Source organism: Antechinus flavipes, chromosome 4 (genome assembly GCF_016432865.1).
Source record: "Antechinus flavipes isolate AdamAnt ecotype Samford, QLD, Australia chromosome 4, AdamAnt_v2, whole genome shotgun sequence".
Classification (NCBI taxonomy): domain Eukaryota; kingdom Metazoa; phylum Chordata; class Mammalia; order Dasyuromorphia; family Dasyuridae; genus Antechinus; species Antechinus flavipes.
In genome coordinates, this window is record NC_067401.1 from 217779137 (window position 1) to 217802280 (window position 23144).

At 36.9% G+C, this 23144-nt stretch overlaps 1 protein-coding gene across 1 annotated transcript in view; it reads right to left on the reverse strand.

Moving 5' to 3' along the window:
- The window catches only part of PKHD1 (PKHD1 ciliary IPT domain containing fibrocystin/polyductin), a 621489-nt gene that overhangs the window by 562799 nt on the left and 35546 nt on the right, over positions 1-23144 (reverse strand). Inside the window, 6 exon segments of the mRNA XM_051996694.1 lie at positions 1320-1598; positions 3507-3621; positions 10200-10341; positions 17467-17562; positions 20189-20290; positions 22646-22716. Coding sequence (XP_051852654.1) covers positions 1320-1598; positions 3507-3621; positions 10200-10341; positions 17467-17562; positions 20189-20290; positions 22646-22716 — 805 coding nt within the window.

Below are 23144 nucleotides of genomic sequence, written 5' to 3' on the forward strand. Positions count from 1 at the left end.
AGCTCATATTTGAGCTGGAATACCCTAACTCCAGAGTTGGTTGCATTTCTTTTAAACTACCTCATACCCCATTCTCAATCCTTATCATTAACTGAATATTTAAATCTCACCTTTGATGCTGACTGTCTATGTGACTTTTAGCAAATTATTTCATTTGCTTGGGTTCCATTTTTCTCATCAGAAAAACATGAGCTATTTTATTAAATTGCTTCTGATGTCCCAGGTCTAAATCGAGGCTCTTAAGGTCCTTTAAAATGAATGCAAATAATTTATATACTGACTCCTTTCCTATGGAATAAGAGTCCTTTGCTTTTTACAAGATGAGGACAAGCTAAAAGGACTAAGGGTGGTAGTCAGAAAGTAACAGCCACAGATCAAGGATCCTGATGAGTGATGGGTTTCAGACTTCTGCTCTTATTCAGTGAAGGCAATGAAAATTTACCAGGAATTTAGTCTTAAAACCAGGAAAACCAACCAAAACAGTACAATGGTCCTATAAATGATACTTTTTTCTTTTTTTCTTCCTTCATTTTTCTTTTCCTTTTTTCCTCTTTTCCCCTTCCTTTCTCTCTTCTCTTCCCCTTTTTTCTGCTTCTTTCTAATCTCTCTCATTCTCTCTAAGTTTCTCTCCTTTGTTCTCTCTCTTACTTTCTTGTTTGCTCTCTCTTTCACTTCTTTTTCTCTTGTTCTCTCCCTTCCTCCCTGCCTCCCTTCTTCTCATCCCCACCCCCTCCACATGGATTTCCACATCTTGCTCATAATAGAATTTCAGAGGCTATTCAAGGGTCAATTCCACTATTGATCCACCTAAGACCTTTCACCTATTCTATTTCCAACACTGGCCAGTTTGCCTCTTCTTAGGCAACTTGCTGTCCCCTCTCTCAGTCCCCAGTATTTTCTAAGGCTTATTAGACTGATACCAAGTTTAGTGCAAACACATGATCAATACAGATCATTGCAGTTTAGAATAAGTGAGTGCAGGAGATCTGCCAGTTTCGGCCTTCCCTTGTAGCTGGAATTACAGATTTCTGCCAGTACCTCATAGAGAAATAATATTTTTGCAGGATACTTTCAAAACTATCATCCCATTTGTCTTTATAACAGACCTATAAGGGATATGGAGTAGGTGCTCTCTTTTTATATCATCAGGAAATTGAAGTTTAAAATGAGGAGATGACTTACTCAGTCACACAGCTAATCTGCACCAGTAGTGGGACTCCCAGTACTGTGTCATTTCCACAAGGCCATGGCTACCTCATTTTAAGAGCTAAGTTCCTGCTTTGGCTTTAGCTTTAATGCATACCGAAGGTAAAATTCACCTGTATCTCTGGGAGCCTCTGAGCACTGGCTCGGATCTGGAGCTTCTCTCGATGGTAGGTATTGATCACATCAGGATTCAGCCAAGTGTTGTGAATCTGGACCCCAATGCTCATCCCACGACTAGGAGTTATGCCATAGTGTTCAGCTTCCAGGTAGTACTTTGTTCCACCCAACAATTCCAACTTTGGGGACTTCTGTTGCCAGGTCTCCAAATGCCCATTCATCTCCCAGGAATCAAACCAGTCAGCTATGCCATCCTGAATGAAAGCTACTTTTACCTATATCAAATAAATATCCCAAGATAAAAACTCTTGCGTTTTCAGGTCTATCCTCATACCAGTAAGGAAGTGGCTAAATAACCCTTAAAAATTGTCCTGTCCTTAAAATAAGAAAATCAGGTTATTCATTCATAAAAGAGTTGACAGAGGCGTCCCTGGGAAATTATAGTTAGATGTATCTCCATATCTCTCTGCTACACTTTTTCATTTTCATTAGAATGCCAAGAAAACATAAAGAGGCATTAGAAAATGACTATCCCAATGCAAAAAGCATATTCAATTGGGACCTCATTTCATATTCTAGGTCTTCTCTTTATCACCTGTGTCACTTTGGACAAGTCCCTTAGTCTTTTGGAGCTCTTTTTCCCATCACTTCTCCCATCTTTAACATTGGGCTAACTTTCAAGTCTTTTCTGTCTCCAAATATAATCCTATGTGATATTGGACAAGTCCCTTAGCTTATTGGGGCCTCAATTTCCCCCATGTGTAAAATAAAGTTTCGTCTGGGGTGAGTTTCTGGTTCTTCATCTATCTAAGACAAAAATCATGTCATTTCCTGAGTATTATGGGTAAAGCCTGGGATCTCCTAGACCATACCATACTGGTCAGAACTTTATTACAAAAAAGCTCAATTATTCTCATCTTTGCTCTGTGGTCCTGAACATTTTCCAAACTTTTGATAGAAATGGGCAAAGTACAAAATAGCCAGAAGATAGAATTAGATAAAAAAAACTTTCCTTCCAATTAGAACTATCCAAAAGCAAAAGTAACTACATCTAAAAAATATGGCTCTAGAGCTAAATGAGACCATAAAAGTCCCTGAATCTCACCCTCTCAGTTTACAGGTGAGGAAACTGAAGTCAACAAGATCAAGGAATGTGCCTAAGGTCACACAGGATCTGAGATAGGATTTGAATCCAGTTCTTTATGAAAACTAGTCTAGAATCATCTGGCTATATAGTGAGTTGATCATCACCCTCAAATTTCAAGAAAAGGTTAAATGAACATTTTCTGGACATGTCATTGAGAAGATTTTTGTTCATGTGTGGGTTATATTAGATAGCCTCTAAGGTTCCAAATAGTCTGTGATTCTGGGATTGCTTTCCTTGGTTGCAAGCATAACTAAAAGCAAAACTGGGTTTATACTAGATCTGCCAAATGAAGAATTCAAGTATTGATAGTTTGGGTGACCCAGAAGAATCCTACAGCTGTATGTTCTTTAGAATTTAACTCAAATAATGAAAGCAAGACTAGGAAAAAAAAATGTCATTATGAATTGTACAGATGCTTATATTACATGGTAGAAACACATGAGGGCACTCTAACCAACCAGAAAAAATTTTAGACTGAGACTTTCAAAGACTTGGAACATACAAAACATCATAGTTTTATATCTAGAGGGGAGCTTAAAGGTCATCTAACCCAATCCTCTCATTTTACAAATGAGTAAACCGAGACTCAAAGAAATAAGTCAACTGCCAAAGATCAGACAAGGTCAGATCACAAGTGACAGAGCTAAGATTCAAACTCAGGTCCCTGACTCTTTATCACTCTGGTTTAAAGATTGGTTGGTTTCCATAGCATCAAATTAAAATTTTAAATCAAAACCAAAAACAAAATAAAATTGAAAACGCCTTTTGTCAATGACAGTGAATTTCTATTTGTACTTCTATTGAAGATAGTCCTTCTATTCTAGGTGGCACCATTTCCCAAAAAGGGCTTCTGATGTTCTCAGGGCACAGGGGGTGTTGCAAGGGGAGAGCTGCCAAGATTTTCTTTCTATCAGGTTATATCTATCTATCTGTCCTGCCATCAGAAATTCATGAAGGTTCTGTGGTCTTTTTTTGAGACCTGGTGATGGGTTAATAGAGATGGGAAGAAAGAGAAGAGGGAATATGAATAGAATACCTTGGTCCCTGGATCTTCTGATTGACTGAAGTACAAAGAGGCTGGGCTATCTGCCTTGATCCAAAAAGTATAGTTATTTGTCTCTGGGACAACAAAGAATCCACTGAGCCGAGCCCTGGAAAGTAGAGGAAACACTAGTCATGGAAAAAAACCAAATCCTAAATAACTTTACAATGTCTCTTTTTGCTTATTTGACTTGATGGTGATAAGGAAAAAAAAATGATTCCTGCCTCCTTTGACTGCGAGTCTCTTTAAAAAATCATTCATATAAAATGGACTAGGCTCAAAATCTCTATGACTGGTCTAGAGGACCTTCTGGAAGAAAGGAAGGAAGGAGAGAGAGAGAGAGAGAGAGAGAGAGAGAGAGAGAGAGAGAGAGAAAGAGAGAGAGAAGAAGAAGAAGGAGGAGGAGGAGGAGGAGGAGGAGGAGGAGAAAGGGAAGGAGGGAGGGAGGGAAGGAAGAAGGGATGAATGGAAAGAGAGAAAAAGGAAGAGAGAGAAGAGGGAGGGAGGGAGAAAGAGAAGGAGGGAGGGAGGGAGAGAGAGAGAGAGAAAGAATGAGAGAGAGAGAAGGAGGGAGGGAGAGAAGAAGAAGAAGAGAAGGAAGGAAAGAGAGAGAAGAAGGAAGAGAGAGAGAAGAAGGGAGGGAGGGAGGGAGAGAAGAAGAGAAGGAAGGAAAGAGAGAGGGAGAGAAGGAAGGAGAGAGGGAGGGAAAGAGGGAAGGAAAAAGGGAGGGATGGAGATGGAGAAAGAGAGGGAGAAAGGGAAGGAGAGAAGGAAGAGAAAAGAAAATTATGTTGCTGCCTTTTATTTTTATATCACAGTGATACATCCTACTCACTATGCTAAAAGTGAATCTTCTCTTATAATAATTAATTAATATTAAGTACACTAGACACTGAGCTAAGCACTGAGGATACAATGAAAGGAAACAAACAAACAAAAAGTGTCAAAATCTCACTGTCTAAAGGGAAAAACAAATATATTACTACTATTTCTTATAGCACAATGATCTACTAATAACCTATAACCAGGAAGAGTTGGAAATAATCAATAGAGGGAGGATATGTATTAGAATTAAGGGGGATCAAGAAAGACTTCCTGGAGAAGGTGGGACTTTTGCTGGAACTAGAAGGAAACTAGAGAAGCCAGGAGGCAGATGAGGTGAGGAGAGAGCCTTCCAGACGGAGGAATCAGCCAGTGAAAATGATCCAAGTCAGGATATAGAGTGTGCAGAGTTCATGGGGAAGAGGGAGGAAGGGAGGGAGGAAAGCAACATAAAGTGTAAGAAAACTGGAAAGATGGAGTAGGACAAGTTATGAAGGGCTTTGAATGCTAAAAAAGAACATTTTCTGTTCAATCCTGACGGTTATAGAGAGCCAGTGAAACAGATTGGGTGGAGAGGGAGGTGGGAAGGTCACCAGGAAGGACATGATAAAAACCTGGATTTTTGACAGCTAAGTGGAAGATGGATTGGAGTGGGGAGAGATCTGGGACAGGAAGAATAACGAGCAGGCTTTTACAACAGTCCAAAGGTAAAGTGATGAAGATGGTCATAGTATCAAAGGAGAGAAATGGGCATATTTAAGAGATATTAGAAAGGTAAAATCAACAGTCTTTGGCAACAGATTGGCTATATGTGAAGTGAAGTGAAGAAAATAATGATTTGAGGATAATAACTATGTATAAGCCTGAGGTACTAAGTGGATGATAACAAACATTTATTAAACTCTTACTATGTGCCAGGCACTGTGCTTTACAATTATTTTCTCATTTGATCGGCACAACAGCCTTGGGAGTAGTTACCCTTATTATTTCCATTTTTGTTGTTTGTATTCAATCATGTTAACTTTATGACCTAATTTGGATTTTTCTTGGCAGGGATACTGAGATAGTTTTCCATTTCCTTCTCCAGTTCATTTTATAGATGAAGAAACTGAAGTAAACAAGGTTAAGTGACTTTCTCAGCTACTAAGAATATAAGGACAGATTTGAATTCAGGAAGATGGGTCTACTTCATTCCAGACTAGCACTCTATCCATTATGCCACCTAGCTTTCCCTTATATCCAATTTGCAGTTGAGGAAACTGAGGCAAATAGAAGTTAAGTAAATTCCTCAGGTTCACACTACTAGCAAATAGTTGAAGTTGAACTGAACTTAAATCTTCCTTATTTCAGACCCAACAATCTACCCACTGTGCCATCTAGTTTCCTACACCACTGTTATGATATCCTCAATAAAAATAGAAAAGTTAGGAAAAGTAGATAGCTTGGGGGGGGTCATAAAAAAAGAAAAACAGTTCAGTAAAAAAATATAAACAAACCAGTGATCTCATTTGAAGGCAGAATATAACATTCTACCCCAGTACTGCCCTTCCTCTCTGCTAAGAGGAGGGAAGTATGTATCTTTAACCATCTAATTGAAAAACTATTTTTGGTGTTTTACTGGTTTCGAATTCTACTTATTTTTAGTGATTTTTTTCATTTACATTGTTGTGGTTCTTCTTAATTTACTCTTCATCAGTTCATATAAATTATCCCACTTTTCTCTGAATTTTTCATATTCATCATTTCTTATAGCACAATGATCTACTAATAAGTCATATAGTATGGGAACCTGAGGGTCAGAAAGAACCAAATTCATAGGAACTTAGAGCTAGAATTTAAAAGCCATTTAATCTAATTTCCCTCCGTTAATGGAAAAGAAATCCACAGAACAAGGAAGTTCCATTACTTGCCCAAAATTATATGGGTGGTAATCTTTAGCAATGGCATTCAAACTAAGGGCCTATAACTCTTTCTAGCTTACCACCCTGCCTTCCCTTTAACACATACTAAAGCTATGTGATCCCAGGCAATTCATGTTCTATAAATAACAGAACAGTTGCTGATATACTTTGGCAGAGAGAGTTCCCTAAATTAATAGTCACAGATCTAGACAAGAATAATATTCCATTACGTTCATGTACAACAGTACGATCATTCCCCAACCAGTGACATCCATTCACTTTCACTGGTTGCTCATGCCAGATACAAATGAGTCCAATTTGAGTATTTTGGATAGCACTGTAATGTGACCCCTCCTATAGATGGGCTAAGAATAGTCTGGACCTGACTATTTTGTTCATCCCCAGTGACAAAAAAAGAAAGAGATACAGGAAAAGGAAGAAGATGATGGGGTTTCCCCCACATACCATCCCCCACTCTTCATCCTTCACACACTCACATACTAAGAATAAGATCAGGGAAGCATTTGTGGAAATAAGATCAGACCCTCTCCTCAAACCTATGCTTCCAGGGAGTCCGAGAAAAGAAAGCTAAAAGGAGAAGACTTTTTATCAGGATTATTCACAAAGGTGACTGTAGTGATTGAATTAAAAAACAGAGAGGAACTGATGGTTCTTATCCCTTTCTTCTGTCTTTGATTAGCTAAATGAGAGGGCACCTGTTCATAAGGGTGTTTTTTCAATTCTTTCAAAGACCATATCTGATTGATCTAATCTGCTTTTTCACAAACACCTATGGTTGACTCTGCCTTGACACTTCATTGTATTCCTGTGCTCAGGGATATATACTAACAGTTCTGAGAGCTACATAATAGAGAGTGACTTTTGCCAGGAAAGGACTGAAATCTCCACTACCTGCCCTATAGCTAGATGGTTTTCTTTCTCTGAAGGCATAAATATAAGACATTCATATGTTACAAGAGCAGAATGATTGTGGATGTGGATACTTAGAAATGTCCCACCAGATCACAAGCCAAACATAATAACTTGTTTAAATGGAAGAAAGTCTTAGAGGACATTGAATCTAACTTTCTCATTTTATAGATGAGGAAAGTGAGTCACATAGAAATTAAAAGAATAACTAGTAAGTGTCTGAGGTGGGAATTGAACCCCAAGCCTACCGACTCCAAGTCAAGTATTCTCTACTATACAATGTTACCCTCTTTTGTAGTGCTTGAGAGTGAGACACTTGGTACCGGGCATATGAAGCTTGATTATATGTGTATGACAGTGTCTAAATTTTTGTTTTATATAATGAAGATTTGTTGCCTCAAGAAAAGCTGGGCTCTCCCTTCAAATGGAGTTTTAGTTTCTTCCCTATAACTACTTCCCTATAGCTGGCACCTTCTGCCCTCCATTCCTTACTCTCATTGCTCCTCTCAAACTGGAACCTTGCTCAGGGCAAGATCCAGGAAATTTTAATCCCTCCCCACCCAATGGTACCTAAGAATCCATTCCTGGTCTTTTCTTCCCTTGTATTGGAGAGAAGGGAGGAAGATAGAAGAGAGACAGAGACAGAGACAGAGAGAAACAGAGATAGAAAGAGAGAGACAGAGATAGTGATACAGAAAGAGACAGAGAGGGGGAGCAGTAAGATAGAGAAGAAAACAGACAGCAGACAGACACAGAGACAAAAAGACAGAAGCAGTGACAGAAATAGTGAGAGAGACAGAGAGATTGAGACAAAGACAGAGAGATAGAGATGAAGATGGAGAAACAGAATGATTGAAGATTGGAATTGACTTGTAAATAAGAGTCTTCCTGTTCTAAATTTATGAATCTTTGAAAAACGTATGCATTCACACAAATTGCACAACACTCTACCCCAATCTACCTATCTTCATCTCCCAAAAATTGTGAATGGAATACATTCACTCCCCATCTCTACTTCTCATCATTTTTACTTTCCTTACAAGCTAGAGTGCTACCTTCTTTATGAAGCATTCCTAGAATAATTTCTTTACAAGCTAGCTCCTTCCTATCTTCCCATTACTCCTACCTTACTGCCCTCCATTCATTCTATGATCCAGCCATACTGATTTACTTGCGTTTTCTCATACTTCAGACTCCATCTCCATATGCTATCTTCATGTCTTGGCTGTGCCTTATACCTGGAATACTTTCTATTCCAAACAATTAGTTTTAGTAATCTCGATTTACTTAAAGAAAACCAGCTCAAGAGAAATCAAGAAAAAAGGAGATTTTCCCAGCGCCTAGTATCATTTCCTCTAAAGTTACTTTCCATCTATTCTGTATTTATCTTGCATTTATTGATTATTTATTTACAATGTGTATATGTGTATACATATGTGTGTATATATACATACATACAAATGTGCGTGTGTGTGTGTGTGTGTGTGTGTGTAGGTATAGAGATAGAAACAGATATAATTTCTTCCATTTGAATGCAAGTTCTTTGAGGGAAGAAATTGTGAGCTCCTTAAGACCAGATGCTGGTTTTGTCTTTCTTTGTATCCCCTAGCCTAGCCTGATGCTTAATAAAAAGCTTATTCATTGATTTCTTGATCCACTCTCTATCCTCAAATTGCTTTGCATTTATTACTTCATATAATTTTGGACCCCTCCTCAAATAGAATATAATATCCTTGAGGGCAGGGAAACTGTTTTGTTTCTGTATTTATAATTCCAACACTTATCATGTGATTTAACTTTTTTTAAATCAATAATCTCAGAAATCATGTATGCATCTTGCACATTTTATAGATTAGGAAACCAAGGCCCAAGAAGGTTAAATGGCTTGGCATTTGAATCCAAATTCATCAACTCTAGACCTATTGGTATTTCCTCTAATGCACAGCCTCCCTATAGTATTCACTTATTTAAATGTTGAATTTGAAAATTGTTAATTGCTAAATGGTTTCATTGTTCTCCCAACCACTGACCACCCACCACTCAGATTTCACATGCCACACTGAATTAAAACATTTGGGGATAACAGGTGTAGGAATGAACACTACTACTGTATCACAGAAAAGGGAGAAGCCCAGATTTGGTTATGGGGGACACAGAGAGGTTATGTCTGAGATTGTTCATCTTTTTTTCACGTCATGGTCCCCTCTGACAGTCTGGAGAAGCCTTAGTCTGATGGAATCCACAGATCCCTTCAGGACAATATGTTTAAATGCATAAAATAAATATGAAGAATCACAAAGGAAAACAATTATATTAAAATGTAGATATCAATTATATATTTTAATTAATCAAACAAGTTCATAGAAGCCAAATTAAAAAATTTGCCAGAGTCACATAATCAGTCATTAAGATGAGATTTGAGTCCAGGTCCAGTGCCCTATCCACAACATCATGCTACCTCTCAAGGACAGATATTAGCAATTTAATTACATTCTTGAATTAGTTCATGAAATTTTGACATGAAAAAATCCTCATTCACAAAAAGGTTGGCAGCATATAGCCTAAGAAACTAAATTTTACTGCTATTCAATTAGTTAATGTTATGATGTTCTGGTAAATATGTAACCAGGTCCTCCAGAGCGGGACAAATGTATGGTATCACATTTTTCAGTTTAACCTGCATTATTGTTAATAATTTCTCCACTTTAAATCAAGATAATCAAAAATATATATCAAGTCCTGATTTGTGGAATTTGCTGATTTCCAAAGTGTAAATGCTCACATTGAAAATTTAATAATTATGTCTTAGTCCAATAGGTGCTGGATCTAGCACAGCTCACACTAATGACCAATTAGTATACCCCAGACTAAGTGGTATTCTTTCAAGTAAGTGAATATCTTTAAAAACAAAATAATACTTTTAAAATTTTACTTATTCTCCCCTCAAAAGGACATATAGTCTGCTTTCTCAGTCCAAATCTTCTTGCTTATAATGTCATGGCTCCTCCACCTTTTCCCAAAATCTATCACATACCTGTAATGTTGCCCCTCCTCTGACCAGAATCCAAATGGAGAGCTAGCATTGGGAACAATCTGCCATCTGTAGCCAGGAGTGGTACTGGTGAGATCTAGGCCTTCCTGAACATTTCCAGCTTCAAAGAGAAGTCCTCGATTGCCTGTAAGATAAATGCCACTAAAAGAACTGGAGAACTTTTAGACTTAAAACTGAAGGCGTATGGAATCAAAAAAGATTATTATTAAATTGTTATTAAAGTCTGAACTCTGCCCAATCAGAGATCATCACAAGGCACCAGAAGGCAGAGCCCCTGACTTATGGAACCTTCCCCAGAAGTCCAATCCTTCTCTTGCTCCCTGAGATTGCACTAGAACCTTAACAACCCCATTAGCCTTGCTATTTGCCCACTGATAAACCCTAAAGAACTCTGGGCCTTTACGTTTTTCACACAACTTAACTATCCTATTTGTGTTGTCTTCCCAAATTGTGATTTGAGCTCTTTCAAAGCAGAAATTCTAATGTTTCTGCTTTCAATACAGTGCTTTTCCATTCTGCTATCTAGAGCCATTTTTGAGACTTTTTTTTTCTCTTATAGCTATCTATAAGGAAATGACAGCCTAATTAGGGCAAACATCTTGCTATATGTCCTGCTACAATCTTTTCTCAATACCAAGAATAGAAACCTCCATTTTCAGAAACCAAGTCCTCTCTCACCCATCCAACCTGGGGGAATTATTCCACTACTTTGAGACTAAAGTATCATGTCTGTTGAATGAAAGAAAACCCATCTATCTACTTTATAAAGCTGGCCCATGACCAGCTTTACATTCCCTCTAGTCATCCACCACAAAATCACAGAGGCCATGTCTACTCATTCTGGGTACCATGGTCATCATAAATAGGTATTATATGAAGCCTTCTACCCCTTACTCTTGCTCTTGCTCTGAGAACAATAAAATCAATGCAACCATTTCCATTAGAAAGGGATAATAGTTGACTGCCTTGTGGCTATACTATAATCACTATGACTTCCTTTCTGAAAGAACATTGGTTGGGAGTTAGAGATCCCAGTTAGATTCTTGGTTTTGCTAGTTAGTTAACAAATCTATGTGACCTTAGACAAATCACTTAATCTCTCTGAGTCTCAATTTCCTCAACTATAAAAAAGAGCTGGAATAGGTGATGTCTAGATTCCTTTTTAATTCCAAATTTATGATCCCATGATCCTACATTCTATCTCTTCCAGTAAGTTCCTTGTGGCAAAAATTTGTATTCCCAAACACCCAGCATAATGCCCAGCTCATAGTACATTTGTTGTTGTCTAGTTGTTTCAGTCATTTCCAACTCTTCATGACCCCTTTCGGGGACTTGACAAATATACTGAAGTTGGTTGCCATTTCCTTCTCCAACTCATTTTACAGATGAGGAAATGGAGGTAAACAGGATTAAATGCTTTATTCAGAATCACATAACTAGTATGTGTTTGGATAGGATTTGAACTCATGAAGATGAGACTTCCTGATTCCAAGTCCAAGTGTCACCTAGCTACCTCACATTATAGCTGCTTAGAAATAAATGCTTGCTCATGCATTTATTTGTAATTTATTGCTAATAATAACTTTTCATCAACAACACAATGTGAGAGAAATAAGGAGACTGAGATGAAATTAGACCCAGAAAATGTAACTGGTAGGAGAAGTTCTATGGATCGTGCAAAAGGTCAAATGAGCTGCTTAATGTACATAGCAGGCTAGAGGGAATAGCTAAAGAATATTAATTTAAAAATTTAGCTAAAGAATATTAATTAAAAAGTTTATTTTGAAAAGAATGGAAATTTTCTCTAAATCGTCACTTCTGAGTGGAGAAAAGGGCAGAGAACAAAGGAATGGAGATAATGTGCATGGAAAGAAACACTTGTTAGGGTTCAATAACATGAGACTAAAATAAGAAATGGACACTTGGTAAGAAGCTATCAAATATAGTCACATAGGAGAGGAAGATTCTAGTTGGGAAACAAATGTATGGCTATTTTTGATAGGGGGACTACCTATAGATAGACAACATCCCTGTCTAGAGGCAAGATGCCAACTTCACAAGTACAAGACAGCAGGTCATCTTTAAATATATCTGAGGATTTTACTGGACTACAAGATTGATATGACTCAACAGTGTAATATAACAGCCATAAATGTCAAAGCAATCTAGAGCTGTATTGAGAAGCATAATATCCAGGAATAGGAGGTGTTATCCCTCTGTCCTCTGACCTGGTTAGAACATATCTGTAATATTATATTGGTACCATATTTTAGGCATGATCTTATAAACTGGTGAACATGAACAGAAAGGCAACAAGTTTTGTGAAGTCTTTAAGATAGTGTCATATAAGGACTGAAAAAAGGAAAGATGCTTATCCTGAATGAGAGATTTGGGAGGAACATGATATCTGTTTTCATATATTTGAAGGGTGGTTATAGGATCATTGATTCATATACATATATAGAGTTAGAATGAGCTTTAATGGCCATCCAGTTCAACTTTCATTTCTCCTTACATGTGAATAATGAGACTAAGAGGTCAAATTACTTGTCTAAAGTGACATAGATAGTGAGAGTGAAAAAAGTGGTATTTGAACCAAGATGCTCTCATGCCAAATTCAGTGCTCTTTTCATGTCATCATGCTATGGAAGCCAAATGGGGTCATGAAGAATCGAACATGACTGAGAAGACTTAATAAAAAATCCTATGGAAGAAGGATTTAACTTCCTCTGCTTGACCCAGAGGACAAAATGAGAAGCAATGGGTAGAATTTGCAAAGAAGCTAATTTAGAACAATAAAAGTATAAGATTAAAGAAGTTAATATTTTGTACGTGACAGAATAAGTTAGACTAGTTCTGCTTGGCCCCACAGGACAAAATAAGGAGCAATAGGTAGAAGCTGTAGAATCATATCTATGTTGATTGAGTTTGTAGGGAAAAACTTCCTCTCAATTAGCCTCACACTGACCTGGACTTTCTCAGTAGACAATATGTTCCTCCTAAGTCAATGTCTATAAGAAGAATGATTACTTTTTATGTATACTGTCAAACAAAGGGATTAGTGATTGGATGTGGATTGGACTAGATATACATGAAGATTGCTTCTAGTTTTGAGAGTTCCTTCTACCTGAAGATTCCTTAAGGTAACCTCCCCTCTTCTGGATGATTTCACAATTCCCTAGAATACATATGGTGCAAGAACTTTCTCTGTAAGATTGCAGATCTAAAAGACTTGCATGAGTTGATGCAAAGTGAAGTGAGCCAAACTAGAAGAACACTATACATAGTAAAGGTAACATTGTATGATAAAGAATTGTAAATATCTTAACTATTCTAAGCAATACAATGATCCAAGGTCCAAGGATTCATCATAAAAAATGCTATTCATCCCCAGAGAAAGAACTGATGTCTGAATATAGACCAAAGCTTATTTTTGTTCATTTTTCTTCCTTTCTTCCTCCCTCCCTTCCTTCCTTTCTTCCTTCCTTCCTTCCTTCCTTCCTTCCTTCCTTCCTTCCTTTCTTCCTTCCTTCCTTCCTTCTTTCTTTCCTTCCTTTCTTCCTGCCTTCCTGCCTTCCTTCCTGTCTTCCTTCTTTCCTGCCTTCCTTCCTGCCTTCCTTCTTTCTTTCCCTCCTTCCTTTCTTCTTTTTTCCTTTTGTCTTTATTTCCATTTGTCTTTTTTCTGTCTTCACTTTTTCCTTTCTTTTTTTTTTTGTTTTAAGTCTTCTTGCACAAAATTGCTACTATTTTGCATGATACATAGCCTGTATCAGATTGTTTACTGTCTCAGGGAGGGGGAAGGGAGGAATATAATTTGGAGCTTAAAACTTCTTTAAAAATGTTTAAAAAAATGTTTTTACATGTAATTGAGGAAGGAATAAAATATTTTAAAAAGACTGTACATCAAAACAATGAAGCATTATATATGCTTTTGCTATTTTTGTTTAGTTTTTAGATATTCCAGAGTCAAAATGAACATTAGCAAGAAATTAGTCAATAAACATGTATTAAGGATATCTTATGTTGTAGGCACTGAGCAAAGGCACTGGGATTACAAAGAAAATCAAAAGACAATCTGTTTTCAAGAGCTTACAATCTAATGAAGGAAAGACAAGTTTCCTCAAAGAAGCTATATTCATAAAAAGTTGGAAATAGTCACTAGAGAGATGACACCAGAATTAAGGGTGATCAGGAAGGCTTCTTATAGACAGTGGGATTTTAGTTGGGACTTGCAGAAAACCAAGAGAGTCAGGGAAGGCATGAGAGAAAACTGGTTTAAAAAAAAAAAATTTGAGCAGTCAGGAGACAGAGTGTCTTGTTTTAGGAATTGCAAGGTTATTCTGTGTCACTTTAATATCAGAGTATGTGAGGAGTGTAAAAAGGCAGGAAAGGTCTGGGGAAGGGGTTCACACACACACACAGGTTACCAAGGGCTTTGAACACCATCAGAGAATTTTGCCTTGAAAGTAATAGTCACTAGAATTTATTGAGTGTTTGGTTCTGTTTAGCGTTTTTTGTGGGGGGGACAGAAGGAACATGCTCAAATGAACATTAACAATTCAGAAAATAGTTTTTTAAAATGAACAAAACTTGATGATTACATGTACCACCTAAAGAGGGGAGGGGCACAAGGAGGTGGGCACTACTATGAAATCTACTTCAAATCAGGGATTCTCAACTTGGGACCTAAATTTTAAAAATAAAACTTTATCTTTTCAATTATCAAAAATGTATTTTTTTTCTGCCTCCCGTCTTTTCTGCCTCACTAAAAACAAAACCAAAATTCTTATATATGTGATAGATTCATTTATCTATCTATCATATTTATAAGGATTTAATATTTCTTTTCTTTGAAAAGAATATATTTCTTTGGAGTGTTTGTATAGTTATACATATAATATAGATAGTTTGTTTATAAATTAATATAATATCTATGGTATATATTTAAATTGCATTTATATATAATTGGTTTCTTTTTTGATTTTATGTGTTTCACTTTATTTTATGCTTTTAAAATGAATTTAACACAGTGCCTAGCACATAGTGGGTTCTAAATAAATGTTTGTTGGATTTGTGTTTCACTTTATTTTATGCTTTTAAAATGAATTTAACACAGTGCCTAGCACATAGTGGGTTCTAAATAAATGTTTGTTGGATTGGAATGGATTAAAAACAATATATGAGAAAGGGTCCATAGACTTTACCAGACTGCCAAAAGGGGTCAAGAGAAAAAAATGCTAAGGACACCTGCTTTAAGAAAAGTGTTTTGTCCTCCCACAAGAGAGCTATACAGACCCCTGTTGAGTCAAGAGACATTGTTAACTTGTCCTCTCAACAGCTGCATTCAGCATATCATACCACTGTTACCCGAGCCGCCCCACAGGGATTACTCACTGACAGAGGGACCCAGTACTCTTTCCTTACACAAGCAAGACTTGTTGCTTTCAATCACTCGTTCCAGTGGTTTCCTTTCCTTAGATGGGAGTCAATACAGAGGAATGGGGCCCTAGGGAATCCCTAAGCAGGAGCTTTGCAGCCATTTCCACACCTGAATGACCTTTCCTTAGCAAGGTGTCTTCTCCCACTGAGCCAATTTCCTCTAAGTACCCTGCACTCTGGAGACAACAGCTCCTGCCAGTTGTTAACTATAAAAGGCAGCACCTCTGCAGTTAGTTCCCTGTTGTGGAATCCAAGGGTATCTCCCCTGGATCCAGGGGCAGGTGATGTGCCACCTGCCCTGTTTCTAACTACACCTGAGCCTGTTGTTCCCAAAGGGAAACAGCAGTGAGGACTCCAACAGGGTTTGGTAAAGTTGAAAAGTTTTGACCTTTTCATCTCAGAGCCATGAGAAGGTGGATTTTTAAAACTTTAAGGGCTCAGTGGAGGAATAGACTGTATTTTCCTCTCCAGCTTATGCCTGTTTCATTTACAGTAAACTAATGGCAAAGTCATTCCAAGGCAGAGAACAGCTGCTCATAAAGGAGAAGGAAAGCCATCTGAATGACTCTTCTTGTGTTCCATTCTCTAAGTTCTAATAGGCTTTGTCTATAACTGAACTGGTATTTGTTACATTAAGTGCAGGGCTTGAAGTGGAGTTACTCCCTCAATACTTGTAAAGAGCCATGTGGTCTCCTACATTGACTCTAGAGTAAGAGGATCAGTTCACATCCCAGTGTTGATGCTTACTACATATATGATTTTGGCTAAAATCCTTTCTCTTTTCTAGGTATTCAGCTGCAAAAGAAATAGGACATATAAGAAAACTTTTCATATCCCATCTAAATCTCAAGTTATCATCCCATGATTTTCAGCTATGTGACTGGTAGTCATTTAAATTCTCTAAAACTCAATTTCCTCATCTGAAAAATGGGGATAATCATGGCACCTCTCTGGCAGGATTTTTGTGAGAATCAAATTCATCCCCTCAGACTAGTTGTGTGATCCTGAGCAATTAAACCTCTTCAGTTTCTTCATCTATAAAATGGGGATAATAATAATATCTATATCACAGAGTGATTGTGAAAATCAAAAAATAATTGTAAAATACTTAGCACAGTGACATAGTAAGTCCTATATGAATGCTAGTTATTATTAATCAAGTAAGGGAATAGAGACAACACATTTTGTAATCCTAAAGTACTATATAAACATGAGCTATTATTATTGTTTATTAATATAGATGAGAGCAACTAAGTCTTTCAGTGAATGAAGTGCTGGGCCTGTGGTCATTTTCCTTATATATATACTAGTTCTGTGAGCTGGGGCACATCACATAATCCTGTTTGCCTCAGTTTCTTTAAATGTAAAATGGGCTGGACAAAGAAATGGCAAACCACTCCAGTAGCTCTGCCAAGAAAACCCTGAGCAACAAAATAATGAGGTAATCATAGCATCCTTTGTAGATAAATTTGAGACTGCTTATCCACTATCAGTAGAGCATATACTTAGAGGTGTATCTCCAGTAGCTGTGGTGAATTGTCTCTCTTTTTCTCTAGTCCATAATCATGTGAATCAGTAAGAGGGCTGATCAAGATCAGGGATGTAATTTATAGCTGAACAAATCATAGTTAGCTGTCTTACTTAGAATTCATGCTCAGAACTTTGGTTTCACAAACAGAGTGCTACTTATCTGAGTAAATTATCTGTTGAGTTCATGGCTGAGAGATTAACTCAAACAAGTTCAAATATTCTCTTTAACCTTGGATCTCCCTTAAAGAAAATAACAAGAGGTAAGTTGCTACCTCCTTACCTGGTTGAGGAGATGTGAATTTTGTACCTTGTTTCAGGGGTCTAGTGGTACACTTAATCTTCCTTGGAGAGATGTATTTGATTTCACATGGGATACCTAATCCAACATGAGAGAAGAATGGGCTAAATCAAAAAATCTGAAATGAAAGAATGATAATTAGGAGGAGCCATCTTGAGCTTGGGCTCTGGAGTCAATGAGCCTGGGTTCAAATCTCATCTTGACTATTTACTACCTGAGTAACATTGGTTGATTTGCTTAATCTCCCTAGATACCACCTTCCTTATCTGTAAAATGAGTCTAAAATTAGTACCTACTTCCCAGGATTTTTATGAAGATTAAACAGAATAAGAATTGTAAAACACTTTGTACATAACAAACTATTATTAACTATTATGATTATCCCAGAAATCATTTATTTTAATTCCCCCATTTTATAGGCAGAACCAAGACTAAAACCCAAGTTTCTTGATACCTGACCAGATATTCTTTCTACTATATTATACTGAGTTGCTAAAACATTAGTAGGAGAGGAAGAAGTCAAAAAAGGAAAAAGACGCAAAGAAATACCTATCCTCAAAGCACTTTGCTAAATCATCCTGTCTTTAAACCTTTGCTCCCCCCCTCCTAAATGTCCTTTTTACCATTCAAATCCAATTCATTGTCCAACTGTTCAATTCACATCCAATTTTAAAAGGTCTGTTTAAAGACTTTCTCTTCTATAAACACAGTGTCTTGGAGAAAATAAAACTGGATTTAGAGTAAAGGAATAAAGCTTTATATCCTGCCTACTACTTTCTACCTGTGAGATTGTTACATTTAGTCACCTAAATTCTTTAGGCCTTACTTTCTGTTTCTATGAAATAGAAATGTTGGATTAGGTGAACTTTAAATTCTTTTGCATTTCTGAATCCAAAATCCTATGACCTAAACCCCTCAGCTTGCAATCATCTTTCTCTCTTGTTCTATACTTATAAAGTTAGATAGATAGATAGTAGATAGATAGATAGATAAATAGCATTTCCACATCCTATCTTTTATTTATATAGGCTACATCTCCTTTCCTGGAAAGACAGTATGACTTAATAGATAGATAGTTGGCCTCAGGATCACTTGGATTCAAGTCTTACCTCGGTTATACACTGGCTGTGTGACAATCTTGGTAAGAGAAATGTTTATTTTTCTTTTATATTAATAATCAATTAATATCAGAGGAATCAGGGTTTTCCCTATTTCTTTATTCAAAGCCTTGCCTATGAAGGACATTGCTGATAGAGAAAATTGGATTAACTTTCTTCTCAATCTTAGTTAAGATTCCATCCAACTGGGACCCAAGTGACTTGGGTGAAGGTATATTTCTTTGTCTACATTGCCCAAGAGTGGGTTAGTCTGGGTAGAGAAGAGTAAGAGTGACATAATCAAAATCATGTCCCCCCAGCCCTTCATTAGGATAAGCCCACCTTTTATTATTCATGCTTTCATTAATTATTAACCAAAGAAAGTTGATTTCTACCTATTGGGAATACCCACCCTTCATAAGATATTAAAACTCTCAGCAGCCTCCAAAGTTCATCTTTGACTTACAAGGGAAAGCCACTGACTACACTTTGTTAATTATTCACTAATAATAGTTCATAAAATGATTATAAATTACGAAATTATCCCTCTCAGGCTTTTCATATGCCAAACCTGGAAAAATCACGTTATTTTTCAGTGTTCTAGGACAGAAGTGTCAAAAACATGGCCAACAATATTCTTGAGTGTGGCCCAAACCAGATTAAAATGAAAGTGGAAAATATTTAACAATAACAAAAAATAATAAAATATAGATAATATATGGTTTTCTAAGCTAATATGAGACCTGAAAGGGTCCTTATGTACAGTTTAGTGGCCCCTGTTTCAATTTGAACTTGACACCATCACTGTAGGACATTAAACTGAATCACGACCACATAGGGGGTCATGTAACTGACTATAGAGGCTGCAAAAAATTTGACAAAATAAAAGGTTTCTGAATGCAACAAGTAAAAATTAATTCAAAATCAAACATGTAATGAATTAGAGACATTTGTTGGACTGCTTGCTTGTGTTACATTTTGCAACTTCACTGCAGCCTTGGATCTGACTGAATATAAAACATGAGCACTTTATACTGAGTATGCCCAAAAGCTGCCAGAAACACCTCTGCTGGTATTCAAGACAGGATTGTATAAAAATTTCTCAGGTACAAAGGGTCACAAGTGGAAAAAAGTTTAAGAAGCCATGCTCTAAGCAAGTCTTTAAAACGAATTTATTTTCATTCCACTTTTTATTTTTCCTCAATGTTAAAACAATTTTTTTAAGTTTTGAGTTCTAAATTCTATCCATCTCTCCCTCCCATCTCTCTTGTCTAAGACAATAAGTAACTTGGTGTTATAAAATTATATTTCCACTAAGGTTCTGATCTATACATATAGAGGGGGGTTTCCTCATTGAAAAGTTCCCTATAACAGTGAAATCTCAGTTCTATTTCTATCCTGAATCTCCTCTACTGAACTATAAGTTTTGTAAGACAGAAAGGAATTCTATTTCTCTTTTAATATCCCCAATTCCCTAGCAAAGTCCTTTGCCATAGGTGCTCAAGAAATTTTGCGAGATTGAATTCCAAATCAAAAGGGGGGTGGGGGGAAGAATCACTACTCCCAAACAGCACTACAACGAGAGACAATGATTGTATTTTAGCTACCTGCAACAGTAACCTGGGCAGAACTATCAAAGAAGTCTCCTGTGATGGTGATGTCTGTTCCTCCACCCAGGCTCCCAGTTGTTGGAAACACAGATAATATTTCTGTGAAAAAAATAAAAAGTCAGCTTTGTTATCTGGATTACCATAGAACCAGCCAATGTGTTTGGAAATCAAGTGAGTTGGCAAAACAATGACTCTGAAGGTGAAAATAGACTCTCTCCTTTTAAAACTAATTCTAAACAGAAATAGAGAAGGAAGACAAACATGGAAAGACAAAGAGAAAACAATGAGAAATTGAGGAAATTGGCCAAAAGATTAGGAACAATAGAGAGATGAATTAATTTGTAATAAGAAGAATAAGAGGACTTCAGAGAAGTCACTAATCCACTGGGTTTGTTACTTCATCTATAAATATGGAGCTGGATAAGAAGAATTAAGATTTACTTCCAGCTCCAAATTATGATAATAAATTCCTATAAGCCGGATTCAAATTCCAGTACCACACTTTGTTATTATGTTACCTTAGTCAACCCACATCTTACCAAGGTTTCAGTTTCCTCAATTAAATTAGAGGAAAACTTGAGGACAGCTAAGTGGCACAGTGAATAGAGTGCCAGCCTTAGAATCAGGAGGACCTGTGTTCAAATCTGCATTCAGATCCTTACTAGCTGTGTAACTCTGGGCAAGTAACTTCACTTCACTCTGTTTGCATCAGTTTCCTCATATGTAAAATGAACAAATGGAAGGAAATGGTAAACCACTCCAGTAACTTTGCCAAAAAAAAAAAAGTGGGGTCATAGAAAATCAGACATGACTGAAATAATTAGAATGGAGGAAATGACAATAAATGATTACTGGAGTCTTTTCCAGCTCTGAATCTGGTTCTATCCTGTTGTTTCTAAGCAACAATTTGCGGTTCTGAGAGCAAAATGTAGCTCTGTGTAGCATCTCCTGATAGGCATATGAGCATCAAGATACCCATCTCTTTGCTGATTGCACATATGAAGACAAGCACAAATGTTTTTTCTCTCTTCTTATTCTCTTTGAAAGTTCATATCAATTAAATTAAAATAAAGGAAACAAACTGTTCAAGTATATAATATAAAATAGCATAGGAATAGAGACATGTAAATGAGGATGTTGCAAAGTTCCAGATAGCTCAAGATGTTTGTTTGTTTTTTATTAAATTTCTCTAAATATTTTCATTTTAACAAGGACCTTTTGAAGAGTACAAGAGTAACTTGAAGAAGTAATTTAGATATAACTGATCTTATCCATAGCTCTCAAATATTATGTGTGAATAAGTGAATCTCTTCTCTTCTATGGATCCTAGAAACAAGATTAGATTCCAAGGATCCTATGAGCATTAATCTATGAAAACACTTGGAAAATTGGAAAATCTTTTTCAAATAAAGATAATAATTATAGTGATCTTAAGCCTAGTCAAACTCCAATGCCACTATGTAACACTGATTCTGGTCCCTGGTGAGGTCAGTTAAGTATAAATTATAGTAGATCCTAACCATATGAAAGGCTGGATATGAATCCAGGGATAAACTGACATTTGACTGAAAATCAATATAGAAAAATTTATAGATGGACATTACCAAGCTGGACAAAGGAGGGAAGGAAAGAAAGGAAGGAGGGAGGAAGGGAGGGAGGGAGGGAGGAAGGGAGGAAGGAAGGAAGGAAGGAGGGAAGGAAGGAAGGAAGGAAGGAAGGAAGGAAGGAAGGAAGGAAGGAAGGAAGGAAGGAAGGAAGGAAGGAAAAGAGAGGAGGGAAAGAGGGAGGAGAGAGAAGAGGAAAAGGAGAAAAGAGAGGAAGGAAAGAGAAGGAAAAGAAATTTCCTAACATTTACAGCTAATCAAAAGTATAATGGATATAGTGAGGGCTTTTAGGAAAAGATTATTTGTGGGTTCTATTGTAGGCTTCAGGTGGGTGAGCAAGGCTTTGAATTCATAGTTTTAAAAAATGATTTTCCAACTTTCAGCATTTATTTCTATGGCATAAGGGATTTAACCACCAGGTGGCAATATAAGAGCTCAGAGTCTATATTAATAAATAAGGAATTGTTGGAAATGTGTTCATAACTAAAGTAAAAGAAAGATGAGCTATTGCATGGATAAGTTTAGGAGGAAAGACTAAATATACCTATTCCAGAATCCTTCATTTATCTTCCTTTAAGCTGTAACCACCAACAATATCAACTTCTATCAACTGTTAAAATGAGGAGCCTGGACTAAATATCCTTTGAGATCCTTTTTTTAAATCTGTGATCCCACCCACCCTTGAAAATTCTATTCATATTTACATATACAATGCACTGGGGTACATACTCACCATCTAATGGTGAGATAATAGATTGAACAAAGGATAAGAGGATCCAGATCTTGGAGTAAAATGTAAAAGCAGGGATGGAGGAGCAAAGGCATTAGTATATATCAAGAAAGATCATACCTGAGTAAGTCTGAAACAAGAAAAGTTCCTGCTTGGCACTGATCAGCCATGCATCCTTGTGTACAGTTGACCTTCAAAAGAAAATATGGTTACAGTTATAGTTAGGGCCAAAGCATCCACTGAATTATCTAGATTCTGTTTTCCTTATTCCAAAAACTCCATTTCATTTGAGGGCATTTATAGCCTCAGTCAGCAAAGTAAAATGAACTCAAGTTTTGGAATAAAATTTTAAAAGAGCATTTATATAGCATCTTAGTTGAAAGAAATAGTAATGTCAAGCCTGGAAAAAAGAATACTAGGGGGAGGAAGTATGACAGTCTTCAAAAATGTGAAGGACCTAATCAGGGCATAGGGATTGGATTTGTTCTAATGGACTTCAGAATGCAGAATCAGAGGCAATGGGTAAATGTTTTCCAGAGGCAGACCATAAGTAACATGTTCCCTCCAGTCCCCCCTGGGCCCAACTGCAACAGAGACTCTTTCTTATCTGGGTCTCAAT